An 18,984-nucleotide genomic window follows, 5' to 3' on the forward strand; every position below is an offset into this window, starting at 1 on the left:
TAAGTGGCTATTAGAAAGCACTTTACGTGGTGCAGCACTGATACCGTGAATGCTAACTCAATTATCTGTTCCACACAGTGCACGGAGCTGCAGTGCTACATCCAGCCTCTGTCGTCTATCCTGCGGGGCCTGAGATCAGGCAGGTACTCTGAACGTAAGTGTCTAATCCTGGCTTTCACTGTCCCCTCCTGCTCTGCTCCACAGCTCACAGGCGGGTTTGTTAAATGAACACATTCTGTGCAGCAGATCACACTGCTGTAATAAACACATCATGTTGGGATAGCTGACTCAGAGTGGGGTGATTATAAAGGCGCCTTGCTGTTTCTCCTGAATCAGACTGGGCTCAGACAGCATGGGTTAACACAGAATATTTTTAGCAGTGTGCTGAAGTCAGTTGGTCGGTCAGTCAGATTTTTGTCCAAAGAGAATATTTTCAATAAATATTGGATGAAATGCCGTGAAATTTGATCCATATATTTATTGGTCCAGAGAGAATCAATCCAGATAATTTGGCAATCCTCAGCAGTGGAGTGGCCTCCCAAAACCAGAAGTTAGGACCACTGATGTAGCGCCACCAACATTTCCTCCAACATTTCAGTCTGTTTGTTTGTTCAGCCTCAGCTCTACTTTGAGATAAATGTTTAAGGAACCGTTGATAGGCTGGGAAGTCTGTCTGTTCACTGTCTTCCCAAGAGACAGTCCCATGTCTGAGGATTAAGTATTGAGCCAGAGTCAGGATGTGGTTAGCTTAGCATAAAGACTGGAAGCAGAGGGAAACAACTAGCCCGGCTCATTGAACAGCATGCAGCTCATAACGCACAAATTGTCACTTTAGTATCTCTAACAAATGAGATTTGTGTGAATTAATGAGCTTTAGAGGCTAGCTTTTTCCACTCTTTATGCTAAGCTAAGCTAACTACCTCCACTGGTGTGCCCCAGTGGTGTCTGCACATGTCCAACATTATAGAATATCTAATTACAACAGAGGATTCATTAGAAAACAGTTTGATGATGATGCTAATTGTATATTCCTTTTGTTCACCAGTGAATCAAAAGATCTTCTCTTTTGATGAATACGTGAAATATTGAATATATTGAGACTGAATGTCCAGAGTAAAACAGCAGGGCACAGTGCACACTGAAAATCACAGTGTTGGAACAAATAAAAAGGATCAAAGCTATCATGAGTCATTGAACATCCTTTTAAACGAAGACTGCTTCAGAGCTGAAAGACTGGATCAAAGGCACGATGTTGTGCAAGTAATTTAGGTGAGATATGGACTTAAGCTGTTTGCACACAAATACTCCTGTGTCTCATGTAAGGGCAGCAAAGTAGCTCCACAACTTTTCACTCTTTTCTTTGGAGGGCATGAGATATTTTGTCAAATAAACAACGACACAAAATAAAACCGTGATCATTGTAAACATGTTTTCTAACATTAAATCAAGCTATGGTTGTATCATCTCATAAAAAAGAAGAAAGATTTAACAGAGTTACCAGCTGTGTTTGGATTCCATGTTTTTATGTTTGTGAGCTCTTAATTCAACCTCAACAAGATTTTTAGCTTTATTTTAAGCCAACATTTGCTACTTTTGATGCTGTACATGAGAGCCAGTTGAACATTTTGAAGGTTTAGACTGTTGGTCAGGTGAAAGAAGATGTTTGAATGATTTTAACAGGCATTTTTCACTATTTTAGATAAAACGATTAAGAAAATCATTGTCAGATTAATTGATAATGAAAATAATTGTTGCAGCTGTACTAATTAGCAGTAAACAAAGTAGAGCAGAGGCTGATGGGACTTCCATTAGCTCAGTGGTTAGATTCAGTGGTCTGCCTCCTTTCCTCATGCTCATTAAAGATTTCTCTCTCTTTTCTCCTGCAGGTCTCAGCAGTTTCCAAGAGAGCGTCGCAATGGACCGTATCCAGAGAATACTGGGGGTCCTTCAGAATCCACTAATGGGGTAAATACTTCAGAATATATTTCGACATCTGCTGGTCGTCTTTGTTTCCTCTGCTTTCTGTTTTATTTTTTGTCCAAAGCAGCCTGATCAGATAGAAATGATGATCGCAGCCACATGTCAGATAAACAGGAGTTAAAACCATTAGAGGCTGAGTGAATACAGTCAGGAATGTTTGTCAGATAAAATAGTTGTGGATGCACGTATGGTCACACTTTATAGTATGTATGAATGTATCTTAACATAGTAAATACATTTATACAGTAATTACTTTACAAGAACTTTTCCTAAATGAAACACTGTATAATACTGACACAACTGGGATTTCTAAACCTCACTTTGATGATTTTTAAACTGTTGTAGTTTTTCCTTTTTACTTAAAGCAAAACCAAACTTCTTCAGTGCATCATTTTTTGCTTTTTTTTTTTTTTTACAATTAACTTAAAATTTTATCATAAAGCCTAACAGCACACCTCAGAGTTTCTCTAAACTCAGTTCACAATTATCAGCACTATATAAGAGTGAAGGGAGTGTAATCTTCAATAATGTCAATCTGATGAGAAACAATAGGAAACAAGAGGAAGAAACTGATCAAACATTTGATTCCAACTTTCAGAACTTGACAGTTGTTGATGCTCAGTTTTAATTAATAATTAAGTACTGGGCCTGTATACACAAAGCATTTTATCTAACCACTAAGAGTGCTCCTTTATTCGCACTAAAAGTTTCTAACTACACAAAGCTGTTAGACCAACCTTTACTGAGCCTAATTATGACAAATGAAATAATAATGGATCAGGAGCATTTTCTGTATATTGGTGTGATAGAAACAGGACAATCAAATTTCACAATAAACACATTCATTTGATTCCCAGCGGAGATGAAATCTAACTGATTGTGTTGTTTCAGTGGGTTGGAGATGTTAGTGCATCACAGTTATTATAATTGAGGCAGTGTCTTTTAAGTAATTCAGCATCATTTAAGGTTTCTAAAACAGTGTGACATGAAAGCAGCTACTTTTATGATTCTTTGTGAGTTTGGAGTCCTCTCCACTACTTTTAACCTCACAGACTCAGGTGCTACTTTTAGTGCTAAGTGACTACTCATAGTCAAAAAAAAATAACTAGAAGTCCTAAAGTTGGGACTGGAGTTTCATGTGAATTGGCAAGTCAGGAGTTACTTTTTAGTCTTAAGATGCTTTGTGAACATTGGCACAGATGTTTGATCATGCTAGTCCACAGTCACTGACATAAAATGACTCTATCTTTACGACTTGGAAAAACAAAACCTTAATCTCTCATAAGATTTAACTGTAACAAGTGTGTTTTTGTTTTCATTCCAACATTAATAATTTGAATTACAAACTTTCAGACATTAAACCAAATATATTTGGTGTTGTTGAGAAGACAGATTTCACTCAGACTAACTTATTCTTCCCTGCATCGTATATTCTTCCTGGACTTTCTTCGACCCTCCAGTAACGTCACAGACATGAAATACGGCTGATAAACTTCAAACAGGCTGAATACACAAATGTTAGGAGGCTGTTTCCAGCCGCTCTTGATCATCAGTAAAGCTTGTCTCAGTCTTTGATGCCTAATGGGTGGAGTCCTATATGAGGCGACGTGACGTTTGTTTGACAATCGCAGGAAAACATTTGAAGGTCATTTTACACACTTGTCTGTGATTTACAGCTCGTACGACTCTATCAGGACTGAACAGACTGAGCTCTCTGCAACCACCTGCTTCTCTGTGTAGATTAAAACAAATGAGGGGAATTATTTGTAAAGAATATCGAAGCTCTGAACTTTAGCAGTTCCTAAACTCTTTAATTCTCTGCTTGTCTCTTTACATTTTGAATAAAAGAGTCTGATGGAAACTGGATTTTTGAGGCTGAGAGGGATATTGATATTTAAGTATAATAATAATAATAGTTTTAATTTTATTTAAACACATAAGATGAACAAACATTTTGTGACCAAGACTTTGGTATATCTTAGCTGAATATTAGACTTAATTATTGCATATTACAGTTACAAAATATAAGACATCAGTTATTTAAATTTAAATGATTTAAAATCTAATAAAAAAAGTTCAACGTCTTAACTTATCTATGTAGCTCAAAGACAGGCGATGATGGATGATAGAATAAATATTGCTTTCACAGTTTTTTGACAGAGCAGCATCCAGTAGAAAAGGTCCAGTAATGGTGTAACTCTATCACTCATAGTCAGTCTGGCTCTGCACACCAGGCCAGTTGCTGCATGAATGTCAGTTTCTGTTGTTGGAAATGAGTTTTCAGATGCTGTTGAATGATCCAGCAGTAGGTCAACTGTTCCCTTTGTTGGCCGAGAGGCTGACCTGCTTTCTTTGACCAAAACAGAGCTCATACTGTAATGTAAAGTTTTCACAGTTTCTCTTAGTTTGACACATAAATTTGACATGTGGGCTGTGAAATGAAAGTCTATGTTTAACACAGTGCGTCGGAGCCGACCACACATGGAGCACCGCCGTGTAGGTGGCATTAAATCTGTCCCAGTAATGTCTGATTTAACACACATAACGTCCTGCGGTGTGGGGAAAATATTTAAGTCATCCGCCACCGGAACAATTGGATGTTTTTTTAGGCTCCAGTGTTTCACATTTGGTAGAATAAATGGCTGGGTATGTCAACACAGGCAGCAAAACATGGCAGCAAATGCAGTGATGTTGGCAGAGAGGAGGCCGTAAAAATCAAAGTTAGTTGAGACACTAACAACAGTAAAGCCTACATAGTTAGTCAGGACTGAGACGTATCTGCTGCTGATTTCTGAGTTCATGAAAAGAGATGATTTAAATGAGTTGAACATGAAGGCCTCCAGGCTGTTTTTCTCTTTCTGTCAGTGATGAAATACATCTCAGTTCCCCACTTGTCTGTCCACAGTGATGTTCAGTGTGTAATAAAACCTCCCTCTGTTAAACATGTTTTTATTGTAGAGCTGAATCACCTCCTCTCTGCACTTGTGAGGCTGTAATGGATTCTCTTATTATTATTGTGAGGTGATTCACTGACGGTAAAAGAATCTAAACGTCTAAATACTGTTCTGAAGTAAGATGATCTTTAGAAAGAGTCTTTTACTTTTGTAAAGTTTTGAGTACTTCTACACTGTAGTATTGCTACTTTTACTTAAGATGAGACACTACAGGCAAGAGATTTGAGATTTTGGGCTATTTTGCTTCCACAACAGGTTTTCTTTCAGACTAGTGGAAAGAAAACATCCAAATTAAACATTTTATTTAGTTTATTTCACTAGTCAAGTCATTTTTATTTATACAGCGCCAATTCACAATTCACAATTCACTACATTTTGTCTATTTACATCTGTAAATTTCAAGGCTGGTACCTCAAAATGTGTTTTTTCCCAGAAATCTCCACTTCAGCAGCACTTCCATACTTTACCAAACTTTCCAGTTTTATTCCTCGCTATATTCTGAGAGGTTTTTTAGAGTTGTTTTTAGAGTTGTTTGTTCATCAGTCATATCCTGATTTATTTTAACATTTTATCGCCAAAAAATAGTGTAAATGCTTTAAAAAAAAATGCTTGTTGACAGTATTTTCTGGTTTAAGGAGTGATAAAACGAGATCTCTAAAATCCCCTCTGTAGAAACCTCTGGCTCTGTCAACGAAATGAAACAAGAATTTTGAATCTTTATTTCAGATTTTTGCATTTTAATTGTCACAAAAAACTGTAATACATAGAAGAGCTGTCTGAAGTTTCATGGTTATATCGGTTAAAGTTTTACCGTCTTCACCTTAGTGTCTTGTCCTCAGTAAAGGATCTGAGTTCTTCTTCCTCCAACCGTTGGAATGTATGACGCGGTGTAGATGTTTATTTTTGTCACTGAGGTGTTTAGTGTGACGTCGAACAGCGTGGTGTGTGTGCGTGTGTGCGCGTGTGAGACTCTGTCCTGGCTGAAGTCGTTCTTTTTTTTTTAACTCCATCTCATGGCTGTGAGCAGAGGGGTGGAGCTGCTCCGGGGCTTATTGCTCTATTTATAGCCTGTGAATGGAACGAGGGCCTTCCCCCGCTGCCACGTGTGGGCTGCAGCCTGCCTGCATGTGCGCGCGCGCACGCGTGCGAAGGAGCGCCGCAGCACCAGCAGCTCGCCGCGGTCACATTTCTCATGTGGAACTGAACATGCTCCACTTGTATTTCCTCCATACACGTAATCATGTGACGCTCGTATGTGGATGTGCGCTCAGATAGCATCACACGCGAAGACAGAGGAATGCGCGCGCGCGCGCGCGCACACACACACAGATCAGCCTCACACTCACCCCATCGCAGCCTTTTCATTTATTCAGTCTTTGCACTATTTCGTGTTGTCCGCCAATCAGATAAAGGCAGAGCGCTGAATGTGTTGGCAGAGGCTTTATGAGGCTTATGTAATGGCCATTGGCGAGACATCCCTAAGCCATCTGAGCTGCAGGGCGGCTCGACTCTGACTCTGTAATCTGCAGCTGAAAAACTCCTCTGCTGTAAAACTGTCACAGTCTGAGGAAACAAATGACTTCACCTCATCCTGTCAGCAGCACTGTACTCACATACTGTACTTAAATACAGTAGTTTTGACGTACTGTTGTACTTTATAGTTCACTACATTTCAAATGTATCTATTGTTTTTTTTACAGGTGTAGTTTTTATCTAAAATATATAAAGCACACTGCTCCAAATCTGCTTCTTATATTTTATAATAACAACATGTGAACACTGTGACAGTGTGAGAAGTGTCTGGTCTGCAGATAATTTCACTTGTTTTAGGAAAAGGTTTTTAAGACTGGTGGTGCTGCCACTTTTACTTCACTAAAGAGTCTGAATACTTAGAATAATACTGTTTTTGTCTCTCTCTCTTGTAGTGGACGTTTCCTCAACATTATCCTGAAAATAGAAGAAATGCTTCAAACTTGGTTTCCTCATATCAAACCAGATCTGCCCCAGACAGACAGCAGCACTCCAGCTAAGAAGCAGAAGGTAAATACGTTTATATAAGGATTAATCTATCAAATCAGTCATTTACAGCAACAATCGAGATCATCTTTAATCAATCATTTGAGCAGCATCTACACAGAAATTCAGTCCAGCTTCTTAAATGTGAATATTTCTCTTAAATGAATCAATAATGAAAACAGTCATAAGATGCAGCTGTAAAAAATAACAGAGAGAAATATCCTGCACGCTCAGAAGTAAATGTGCTGTTTATGGAGATAGAGGGTCTGAATTCTTGGTATTGTGGCTGTGATGGTAGGAAGAGAACCGTGAATCAGATTATGTAACAGAATCCTGGAAGAGGACCCTGAAGATATTAATGTATTTTTACTGGAGATGATTTTCACAAGACTCAGACTCTGATGGATAAATCCACAACTGGAAACTATGAAGCTGAATTTAATGGAGCATGTAGTAGAAGGATTTTGCAGAACAGAAACATCTACAAACTGAGCGCATTGTTCTCGTCACAGAACTACTTCAGAGAAATGGCTTTCTTCTCCTTTTAAGAGCAACATGTTTTGCTGTTTTCAGTTTCACAGCTTTAGCTAAAAATCATTAAAAACCAATCTGTTGTTTCTTTCCTGCGAATAATTTGCATGTCAACAACAGAACGCAAACATTATGTGGTGAAAAGCGATGTAATTTTTCCCAGCGCTTTCACATCACAAATAATCAACCAGTCCCAGACTGCCAGAGGCTTCTCTGGGTCAATCCTCTGCCTCCTCAGATGAAGCGATAGCATCACCAGCAGGACCTAAAACTGTCAAACACTGACATCTTGAAACGTCCTGAAGCTGCCGTGGTGGAGCTTCAGCTCTCGTATAGTCAGTGTTTCTCATTGCTTATTAGGCATAGTGAGTAAAGGCCTTAAGTATGTGGTGTGGATTTGGGACACGCTTGTAGTTTATGAGTGACGCCTAACAGCCACTACAACAGCACAACACAGACAGACAGAGAATCATGGGAGATGTGGTTTGTTTAATTTATGCAGCTGCAGTAGTTTGAGAACAAAGCAACTGTAGTGTTGAGAAAAGATGGTGACACTGAGACTGATATGATCTTCCTTCCTTCCTTCCTTCCTCCGGCAGCATCATAGCCGTGCCTCCCCTCCTCCACCCTGTCCAGCGTCTCTCTGCTCCTCAGACGTGGAGCCGGCGGCCTCTCATTTCTCCTCTCACCTCAAATGGCTTCACATCGACTCCTTGAAAACTCCCGAATCAACGTTCGGCCAGCCCACCGCCTCCGCCGCCTCCCCTGCACCCTCTCGCTGCAGCCAGGAAGTGACCCAAGACAACGCCGTCTCCTCCAGCACTGACTCGCACACCCTGCGCCGCCTCAGTGCTAACCCCCGCCCGAGACAGGAGCCGCTGCCCTTCAAGATCAGCTCACCGTGTCTGGAGAGACTCCTGCAGGCGAAGGACAGCATCATCACTCCCAGGACTGTGGGAAACGGAGGTTGGTTGTCGTAGCTTCCCCACAGAGGACAGTTAATGGGCTGTGGGGAAATCAGTGGCTGATCTGAGGACAGATCTGTGTGAGACAGGATGTCCTCATTCATTCCACAGAGCCTGAAAATACTAAAAGGCCTTAAAACAAAGCATGTTTCAAAATCTTTTTTTTTTTTTTTTTTTTTTAAATCTACAGCTGAGATGAGAGTGACACCAAAATACCAGATGGCTTTTTGGTTTAAGTGAGTGCTGACTGTGGTCGCCTGTGAGAGGAAATGTGGAGCTCTAGGCTGAGTTTTAGTGAAAAAAACTTGTAGTTTGACTTGGACGGATGTCATCCGCAAATGAGTCCAAAGGTTAAAACAATGTTGGCAGAGGGAGATTCATACTGAGATAGATTCCCTCAACACAAGATTGAACAAATAAGGCAGCAACTCTGAGCTCGTCTGAAAACACAGACATGATCATATTTATGGAGCAAAAATATGAATGAATGCACATTACATTTGACAAAATGGAGACTTCTTGGTTGTCATTCCTGAATACTTTGACTGTTACCTTGTTTGCTTCTCTTTAGATTCTCTGATGATTCCTCTACCTCATGCTGATACCATGTCACAGTCTGACCGAGTCAGAGACGACTTGTGAAGCGTTGTTGTTAAAAAAAAAAAACATCTCAAACTTTAAATTATTTTTTACAGGCCCAAAATATATCACAACATGTATCCAAAGTCTTTTTTATTATAATTTTCTTCAAATTATTAACTTAAACAACAGCATGTGATATAACAGCCACTGAAAGTTGACTACGATAGTACTGAATTTGTCGCCCAGCCTCTACTCAGTCTTTACATCCTGGAGAGGTTTTAAATGGTTTTATCAGCCCTGGTAGTTTGTTGAATGATGAGATCCCTAAAATACCCAGGAACTGGGTAAGTTGGCAGATTTTGTTTTTTGTCTTTTCCACCCTGCATGTTTCTGAGTTTCAGGCTGGTGAACGTTAAGGACTTCCAAATTTGGTCGTGAGCGATGACAGTGTCTGTAAAAGTTTCAGTTTCAACACTGATGTGAAACAGAACGATCACAGGGACCCCAGAGGAAATGCAGAAACCAGAATCGCCACAGTTTAAAGACAGGTTTGGCTTTTTTTTCAAGTTTATCTTAAAACTAGACTTCTAAAACCAAGACACAAAAGTCCACAGTCACGTGTTGCAAGCTCGTCTGCACAGGAAGAGTTAAAGCCGCGTTTTTCAGTCATCTTGTGCATCTGACCAAACAGATTTGCTCCTATGCCGAGAAATGTTTGTTACTGCTCTCAGTACTGAGTCAATAGCTCTGTGTTTAAATACTGTGGTAGACTACCGACACCTTTCTGAGTGTGACGTACAAATCGTGACATGGGGTGGTCATATGATTTCTGGTGTGCTGAAACAGCTTGCTGCGATAACTTCAAACATGCACAACTAAAGTGACGGTGTGAAGACTGACCACTGCCAGAACATGGGTGACCTACACTCACCACTGTACCTGAATGCACCTTGTGTAGATGCAGACTGAGGAATGAAGCAGCTGCCGGCATCGTGCTTTCACTGCTCAGCCTGTTGGAGACGCTGTTAGGTCTAATTAGAATTTTTTAAAAGTGACACCAACTAACAGTGAGCAGTAAATCAACGTACGTGACACAAGTAAAACTGCAAACCTGTCCTTTAACCAACAGCTTCTTGCCAACACGATCAGACAGCGTGAACGTACTGCTTTGACATGTACATAGTTTGTTTTTTTTTCCACTATTTACCCCCCCCTAAAATAATATGGCCTTTGTGCTATTTTGTACTTCTGAAATAAATGTGATATCTGCTTTCTGAAAGGAAATGTTTGTTTGTCTCACTTTAATTTAAACACCAAACCACAGCAGCGGAACAACAAATCAGTTATGCAGCATTTATTGTTGTTGTTGTTGTTTTTTCTGAATGCTTTGGGAAACTCGGCATAGGCAATGAAAACAATAAATATGGATATTATGCAAAACATTTTCCTAATGAAGCATTTTACACAATGTACAATGATCTTTTTTCTTCCTCCACCACTCGCCTGAATATTCTATACACATTTCCAAACAAACATTACCTCCATGCAGAAACCCAGAAAATGGGATGTGGAGTAGTGGGGGGAGGGGGAGAAAAGAAAAGAGAGAGAGAGAAAAAAAAAAACTAATACTAAATGCACTTCTTGTGTGGATTTTTGTGTCATTAAAAACTGCTAATAAACCACAAGGAGAAATGAAAATCTGTGCTGCTTAAAGTACATAAAATGTAAAAAGTGGCCCATTTTGCTCCGGAGTTTCTTACAACTGATGCAGTGATGACGATACATCTGTGTTTGTGTGTGTGTGAGGTGTTTGAATAAGACAGTCCGTGCCCGGTCATTCCTGGGACTCTATAATTTTATTCATGTGTGCATGTGTGGAACTAACTGCATCAGTAGTCCGTGTCCGAGCCCTCAGCGTTGTCCACGTTACGGGAGAGCATGTAGTTGTCCATGTCAATAGACCGGCAGTTGTTGATGGCGTAGCGCAGTCTCTCGGCCATGACAGCCTGGCTCGAGTACGGAGGCAGACGCAGCTGGAAAAAACAGGTCTGAGAGGTGGGGAGGCTGTCGTACGGCTGTGGACGACACACACAGAGAAAACAACACTTTCAACACTGAGTACGTCACATTAAAGCAACATTATGCAACTACTCTACCTTCAAATCTCAGCTTCAGAATCACTGTGATTGTTCACTGACTCGTAACAGGGAGAATGGAGCCTCACTGCTCCCTGAACACCTGTTCTTGCTCTGTGTAACTTTAGTGAGCAGGTACGATCTCCCTCTAACTGAGTGACAGTCAGGGGCTAAACTGCTGGAATCAAGAGTAATTCTGAACTGTAGGTCAGTTAAAAAGACTTAGGGAAGCAAGTTGAACAAGACTTTTCAGTGACACACATAACAAAAAAATAAGTATGAGAACCGTAATTCCCGGACTATTGAGCGCACCTGAATATAAGCCGCACACACTAAATTTAAAAAGAAAAATATAATATACAGGCCGCACTTGTCTATAAGCCGCAGGTGTCTAAATGTTTTTGCGGCATGAAGCTCGTTAGCCCATAAAAATCTATAAGTTAGCTGCATCATTGTTTAAGCCGCAAGGTTCAAAGCGTGTGAAAAATGTAGCGGCTTATAGTCGGGAAATTACGGTATAACATTTTGCAAAATGCTTCCACTCACTTTCTTTCCTAGAATTAGAAAAGAGGATTGATTATCACTTCCATGTTTATGTTAAGTACAGCACTAGAGTAAAAAGACTTAGCACCACAAGTTTTCAACTTGGCGAATTGTTTACTAAGACTACAAACATAAATGGTGCTGCTTTTCTTCCTTTGTATCTGCACAAAACCCCCAGCCTGGGCCTTCTATAGAGACAAACACCATTTGATAGTTTATCACCTAAAAAGAGCTGCGAATGTTTGGTAAATAAACTGGAATAACCTTCAAATGTTTGAACAGAATTCCTAAATTGTGATGAAGCTTCATCTCCAACATGATTCTGTACAAAGACCATGATTCACTCACCCTGTCCACCTTCATGATCTGAAACCTCTGAGAGATGTCGGCCGTGTTGGCGGGCAGCCTCGAGCGTCCGGAGACGAAGCGCATGAAGAGGACTCGCTCCTCGTTGGAGAACTCCTCCAGGGTCTGCCAGAACCACTGCACCAGGGAGTGCTGCTCATCCACCTCTCTGTACCGCACCACCTTCTTCAGCACGTCGCAGCAGATCTCGGGCATGCCGCACACCATCTGCTCCAGCTGCTTGGCCGTCAGCAGGGACAGCAGGGGCACCGGCACGATCCACGACATGCCTTCGCGAACCGCCGCCACCTGAGAGGGGGACAGACAGGTGAGGTTTTATGTTTGTAGTGACAGTTGAAGCCAGATGCATTTCTTTGTCACTTTCAAGTCGTGTCCATGATTTTCTTTCAAATGAAATATGCAGAAGCTCAGAGCCTGAAGGAAACTAGAATCACAACCTTGAGGCTGTAGGTCTCTGCCAAACAGCCCAGTTTCAATTAATTAGTGTGTGAACTCTTTGAGTTATGGACAACGTTTAGATTTTTGTGGTCACAGTGACGTTTGACCACCAAAATCTAATCAGTCCATCCATAAAAATCTATTAAAAAATTGACAATTGTCCAAACACTTAAGATGCAGATCTTTCAAAAAGTAACCATAAAACACTCAGACCTGTAGTTATACTCTAACACTCCAGGGTCTGTGCAGGATTCACATCAAATTAAAGTCTTACCTGTCGATCAATTTCATGCAGCCTGTACTCAATAGCTCTTTCCACATACTCCTTCCTGTTGGAGAAAGTGAGAGGGATGCTGTTTCCTCCCGGGATGATGGGCACCATTTTACCATCTGCACTCTGCCCGACAAAGGAATCAAGGGGAATCATCTGAAAAACAACCACAAAGATCATCAGATATTCCGATGTCCAGCGAATGTAACTGTGCATTGTGGGATAATTTATAATAATTGTCTCAATTTTCATTTATATAAAAGGTGATGCAAGCAATCTGTTGTGTATATACATTTATTCAGTGACCTGGCGAGCAACGACAGATTATAAAATCATGGTTAGACATTTGACAGCTCGTCTGGCAGAATTCAAATCAATGCCAATGCAGAAGCAGAAAAGGCGAACAAGGAGGTTCTTTCTCTCTCCCACACTCCCTCCTTTCATGCCAAAGCAGCAGATGCAGCCTCTTCCTCTCCTCCCTCAGCCTGGCTGATGGAGCCAGTCGTGGCAGTGTTGTGGCTCCAAAGCCCCCCACCCCTCTGTCTCCCCTACAAGGCTGGGAGCGGGGCCAAGTCTCCGTCGGGCAGGATATGCTGCATCAACAGCGGCCCTGGCATTCCTGCAGGCCGGGGCTTTACAGTGCAGGGGTTGTGTGAGGTTGTTTGGACAGAAGAGGGGCTCCGGGATATTGTAGCTTTCTGCTGGTCCAGCCAGCCTATCTGTGGCTTTTGGGTGGGGTTCAGAGTAGGGGGGTGGGGGGCGTGTGGTCTGTGTCAGAGTGGCTGTATCAGTGATGGCCGGAATCACAAACATGCTGAGAGTTTTATCAGCCCTAGGAGGGGAACAGAGTGTACCAGAGAGGCAGAGGGGCCTCCGATGAGCTCTGAGTGCTTGTGTTTAAAAAGCTTACCCACAGCCCCTCCAGCAGGGCTTAGATCAAGCCTTCACAATGCTTCAAACTGGTTACAGCCACATTACTGTCACAGTCAGCCAGTTTGGTTCATTAATGTTCAACTGTGTCGCTGTAAACAGGTTTAACCTCCCATAAATCACAGTGCTCACTGTTGGTGTGGTGGCTGTGGTGTGTGACATCATTAGATGTTTGTTTTGGCTAGTGACAACTAAGTCTGGCTATGGGAATAAAAACAGGCTCATGGCTGTTTTAAGTTTGAAGCAGTGTGCTTGTGATTCTGATGAATCAAATGTTCACATGACTGAGGTAAATGTAACATAAACCTGCTGCCCTGTCCTGTCAAAACACTTATCAGTCGTCGCACTTACTAAGATACTGACTTTGAGGATTCTTTGTTGTGTTGTTGGAGCCTGTGTGTAAGCCTAAATGCAGTGTAATGCAGCTTTTGTGTGACTGGTGTTTTGCTGCTAAGCCTTCTGCAGGTGGAATTACGCATGTTAAAAAAAGGTTTCCAATCTGATGAAGCCAAAGAAAAATTTACATTCACCGTTGTAAATCCCGTCACAGTGCGCAGCTGTGATGGTTTCAGAGTTTTCTGTAAATTTCTTTAACAACACACTTGTTTATAGGCACTCCACAGATACTTTAAACCAACATATCTGCCTTGTTATTCTGTAACTAAATCTTCTCAGGGCAGGATGACAGTAAAGTATAGCTGAGGTTTATTAGGGCTGTAACAATTCACCAAATCCACCAAAATGTTTCAGCACTGCGGACTTGAACTAGCTCCTAAAGCTTGGTTTATACTTCTGTGTAGGATTGATGCAGAGCCTACGCCGTGTTGTGAGCATTCATACTTGCGTGCTGCTCTCTCTGTGTTGTTCTGTAATGACACCACCTAAACACTGGGTGGCTGTGGGGTTTCTGTGCTACAGTTACTTTTACTGAAATTACTGCAATGCAGAAAAGAGAGAAGACGGAAGAGGAGACGGTGTCTTCGACCACTGAACTGATTGAGGCAGAGGGACGGTGACTTCTCTGGGTTTGTCTGTCCTCTGAGAGACATGTACGAGCAGACCAACGCGTGGCATGTAGTTACATTTCTAGGGAGCTGCACATCAGGCTACGGCATACGATACAGCGTAGAGTATGAGGCTCTGCTGAACCTACAGCATTGATTCAACACAGAAGCATAAATTGGCCATAACTTTTAGCACAGTTGTGATCACATTACAAAGTTGGAAAACAATAAAATGTATACAAAATATGCCGCTTGCCCTCACATTGAACAGAATAATTATTTTGTGATTTATCTGTGTTGTACTGTTAATTGTGAAATAAAAAATAAGGTTACATGAGGAACGTGATGAGACTTCAACTGGCTGCACCTGCAGGTCCCAGTTTCAGGAGTGTGACACCACTAATCATGGTATATACTGATATCACAGTATGAATTTACAAATAGTGTGATGTGGATTATTTCTACATCACACAAAAAAGAAAAAGAAAATTCTCAAAAATAAATTTTCAAATTTACCCAGTTTGAATAAATTATCTACATCACCACCAAAATCTAAAATGTGTTTCTTACCTCATGGAAATTATCCTCAGTGATGCCGCTGTCTTCAATGTGAAGAATGCTTTTGAGCGTCTGCACATAGAGGAGGTCCACTTCCTCCAGATCCTCCAGCAGCAGGGGAATGCAGCACAGCTGTTTCCACACCAGAGGAGCCAGGTGCAGATCCAGGGGCTTCTTGGTGCGGATGGCAACGCCCATCAGGATTCCCAGAAACTTAAACTGGAGCATGTGCTCATCCAGGCAGGCGGACGGGTTGAGGAGGAACCTAGGTGGACGAAAGGCCACAGAAATGAACATTTTGTAGAGTTGAATGATGTAGTGTAAAAACATGCTTAAAGCAGCATTTTCATTTTCAGGATATAAATGAAAGCTGTGAAAGATGAAAATGCAAGAATGTTGTAAATGTTGTAGGTGCTTCAAACCAGGATTTACGAAAATTAAATGCGTTTGAAATTAAATCAAACAAAAAAAGTCAAATAAATAAGAAAAAAAGAAGCGCATCTGAGTTTCTTTCAACAGTATTGGAGTTGCCACACTCAGTACTGATCAATATCATCTTTAAAAAGGAATTTCATATTGATTCAGTATTGTTTTTATGGATGATATCTGTCAGATTGTGATTCCTGTTATCCTGTTTTTCTGTGGAAATACTGTACTGCATCTCCACATAATGAAAGAATAAAAGTATCATGGTTTTATTTCAATATCACATTATTTTAACATCTGAAATGTTTACCACTTGCACTTCATTGGTGGAAAAATATTAAACTAATGTTTATTTCAACAGTGAAAACAAATGTCTCTGCTTCCGCCTCTATTAGAGAAACAACCTAAACTCTGGTCTTCATGTTTTTTAATACTTGTCCTCACCTGTCTCTGTTGTAGCCAACTTCTGCTGTGGCGTTGGGGGAAGGGATGAGCAGGTCTACCACCCCTGTCTCCAACTCCTATGAGCACATAAACAAATATTACTGTATCATAAGACGTCCAGTAAACATCTGGTTCATTCTGACAAACGGATCTGTCCGTACCTGACACATCTCTGTGATGGTGTCATCAAAGACGCCACCTGCGTCATCGGCCCCCTCCCCCACCAGTTTGACCTTCCAAGCCCTCGAAGGCAGTCGAAGGTCCGAGGCGTTCAGCTTCACGACCTGACGAGCGATCTGCACAAAGATCGGTTTACACTTTCGTCCCCTGTGGAAGAAAAAGATCATTCTTAAATTTTAACACAGTGAGATGACATGTCAGAAACTCCTGGACCTGGACAGATGAAGACCTGTTTGCTGCTGTACTGTGAAAGTGAGAGAGAGGATACAAACATAAATAGAAAGACAAAGTCACATGGAGCACTGACCGAGTGGAGATTCGTTTGACGGTGATCTGGGGGCCATAATTCTTTCCCTGCACCATGGTCTTGCCTATGGAGCGCACCATGGGCAGAGTGTACACTCTGGGAGCCAATAGGGGCCTCAACTGACCCTGGACAATCCCCCAGGTACCAGCGTTGTAGTGGGAGGTACAGCTCTGCAAAGTAAAAGTTATATTTACCATCATTACACAACAACAGTACAACACACTGTCCCTGTAAGTGCCAATTAGGCCAATTAGGAGTGAGAGATGTATCCTCCCTCGATAATCAGACCTGTGGTGTAGCTTTTACTGCCTCCCATATTTTGAAATATAACCACTCATTTAATCTTAAAAAGGTAGTTTTTGTCCCTGAAAATTCCAGCTTTGCAACAGCTCATCTTCATCTACATTTTTGGTGGTACTGGTTTTATCTGCAATTTGTGTCCTAGATTTTTGCCTACCTGGTTGTTGGGACTGAGGTTGAGCAGCCTCCACGAGGAGTACATAAGGTCAGAGAAGTGGTAGAGGAGGCGTAGGCGAGCCCTCACTGCCTCGATGCTCACCTCCTTCAACCCGCTGTACTGAGGAGGCACTGCCACAGGCAGACCCAGCTGGAGAGGAACTGATGAGCCTGAGGAGGAAATAAAGCAAGACATAAAGACCACGAGAGAGGGGGTGAGGGGGGGTTGAGAGAGGAAGACAGAGAGGAGAGACATCACAAGAGGCAAGAAAGAAGAAAGAAGGAGTGAGAGACAGAACTGATAAAACTCACATGATTTTACACCTAACAAAGATTTTTAAATATAGTGTAAATAAAAGCAGAATATTTTGGATAGGTGTAGTATATAAACAAAATCGTGTATAAAAACTGTAGGATATACAGAATAAAAAAATTATTATGAAATTTAATGAACAATTATTTCTCTCATAGGATCTCAAAATCCCCCAAAGGCCCATTGGAAACTTACTGAGGAACTACAAGGAACTCTGATAATAATACTTCCAAAAGACCCCTAGAAACTCCTTTAGAACCTCCTTAATGGCCACTTCAACCTCCTAACAGTCCCCTAAACATCATAAAAGACCTTTTGAACCTCATCACTAACCCCTACAACCTCTTAAAAGACCTCCCTAACCTCCTGAAGTGCCTCTAGAACCTTCATCGGGAAACCTTTAACTTTCTCAACAACCCCTAGAACAACTTAAAGGACCTAAAACCTTCCCAACAAATCATTCCTAAATGAACCACTGGAATCTCATAAAGGACCCTTGTCTGTATCTCATTTACTATAATCAAAAGCAGCAAATCTTCACACTAAAGAAGCAGAAATGTCCAGAATACTTGAAAAATAACTGAAACCATCAACCTGTCTCAGTTCTCAGTTGGAGTTCTATAATGACCATCAAGAACCACATCCATGTATTGTTATATTTTATGGAAGGTATTTTCACACATTCTCTGTGTTATTACTACATTTGGTGCAGACTCTATCTGTGGAGAGCCTCAGGCAGCTTTCCAAACACAACACATGAAATTCCTCAGTGTAGTTGTTCACCCGACAAACGACAAAGCCTCATCTGACGACAATGTGCTGTGCCCTGCTTTGGTATCTACTACACGCTGCAGGAAATTTGACCTCCAGGATAGAGTGTCCGCCCATTAGACAGCAGCGGTACTACAGGAGACATTAGGCAGCATGTTGGGCCAGGTGAGTCTTTTGTGTGTGTGTGACTCACCTGGTGCTCGAGGCGGCACAGAGGGAGCTGTCCATGCTGCGCTGTGGCAGCGTCCAGCAGAGATCTGGTGGATGTTCTTGCCCTGCAGCGACGTCACCAGTGTGGGCTCTCTTACATGGTTGGTGTGACCCAGACCCAGCTAAGATACAGGTCACACAAAGTAACCAAGAATTAACCATTTATATATTTATTATTTATGTTTATATACGTATTTATATCCTTTGTCCCCATGCTGTGTTACCCGATGGTCATGGTCATGTGACAATATGTGTAAATTATTGTACAGAACAATTTCCACTGGGGACAATTAACTAATAACATTTTCATTGTGTCCTGAATCAGCCAAACACAATCTTATTCTCTTTCATCAGATATTAAGTAATCAGTTAACTTTTTATCTTTTATAGCTTTAGTAAGGACTGGAACAATTATCTTAGTTATTGATGACTAAATATGTCAGAATATAGTGAAAATCTTAGTCTGTCTCAGCTTCCAAAAGATTCCTTGTTTTGTCCAAACTATGAATAATTAAGATATTTAAGAAGAGAAGATATATTTTTTGCCTACATATTTACAATTAATTGATAATGAAAAATGTAAATATGTAATTACATTTTTGAG

The 18,984-nt window shown here is 41.2% G+C and overlaps 2 protein-coding genes across 2 annotated transcripts; one reads left to right on the top strand and one right to left on the bottom strand.

Annotated features, from left to right (window-relative positions):
* Nucleotides 1-78: 78 nt before the first annotated feature.
* LOC108894380 (circadian-associated transcriptional repressor) lies at nt 79-10,312 on the top strand (the record flags this gene model as incomplete). Its single annotated transcript, XM_018693014.2, has 4 exons — nt 79-154; nt 1,887-1,965; nt 6,860-6,974; nt 8,081-10,312. Coding segments are annotated over 4 exons (651 nt in total), but the record flags the coding sequence as incomplete, so codon positions are not given.
* Nucleotides 10,313-10,367: 55 nt separating this feature from the next.
* Nucleotides 10,368-18,523, bottom strand: LOC108894379 (probable E3 ubiquitin-protein ligase HERC1). The gene is made up of 9 exons (XM_018693013.2): nt 18,364-18,523; nt 17,088-17,257; nt 16,631-16,800; nt 16,305-16,470; nt 16,144-16,220; nt 15,286-15,538; nt 12,785-12,937; nt 12,055-12,360; nt 10,368-11,103 (listed from the first exon to the last, which is right to left on the bottom strand). The coding sequence occupies exons 2-9, from the start codon at nt 17,130-17,132 to the stop codon at nt 10,918-10,920; spliced, it is 1,356 nt and encodes a 451-aa protein (XP_018548529.1). The 5' UTR covers nt 17,133-17,257; nt 18,364-18,523; the 3' UTR covers nt 10,368-10,917.
* Between the last annotated feature and the right edge of the window lie 461 nt (nt 18,524-18,984).

Source organism: Lates calcarifer, unplaced genomic scaffold (genome assembly GCF_001640805.2).
Source record: "Lates calcarifer isolate ASB-BC8 unplaced genomic scaffold, TLL_Latcal_v3 _unitig_324_quiver_1406, whole genome shotgun sequence".
Taxonomy (NCBI): Eukaryota; Metazoa; Chordata; class Actinopteri; family Centropomidae; genus Lates; species Lates calcarifer.

Coding starts and splice junctions, on each gene's coding strand:
- LOC108894379 (XM_018693013.2), bottom strand. CDS start 17,132: ATGTACTCCTCGTGGAGGCTGCTCAACCTCAGTCCCAACAACCAG. Junction 16,221..16,304: donor CCATCACAGAGATGTGTCAG/GTACGGACAGAT, acceptor ATGTGCTCATAG/GAGTTGGAGACAGGGGTGGT. Junction 12,938..15,285: donor CTGAGGATAATTTCCATGAG/GTAAGAAACACA, acceptor GTTGTTTTTCAG/ATGATTCCCCTTGATTCCTT.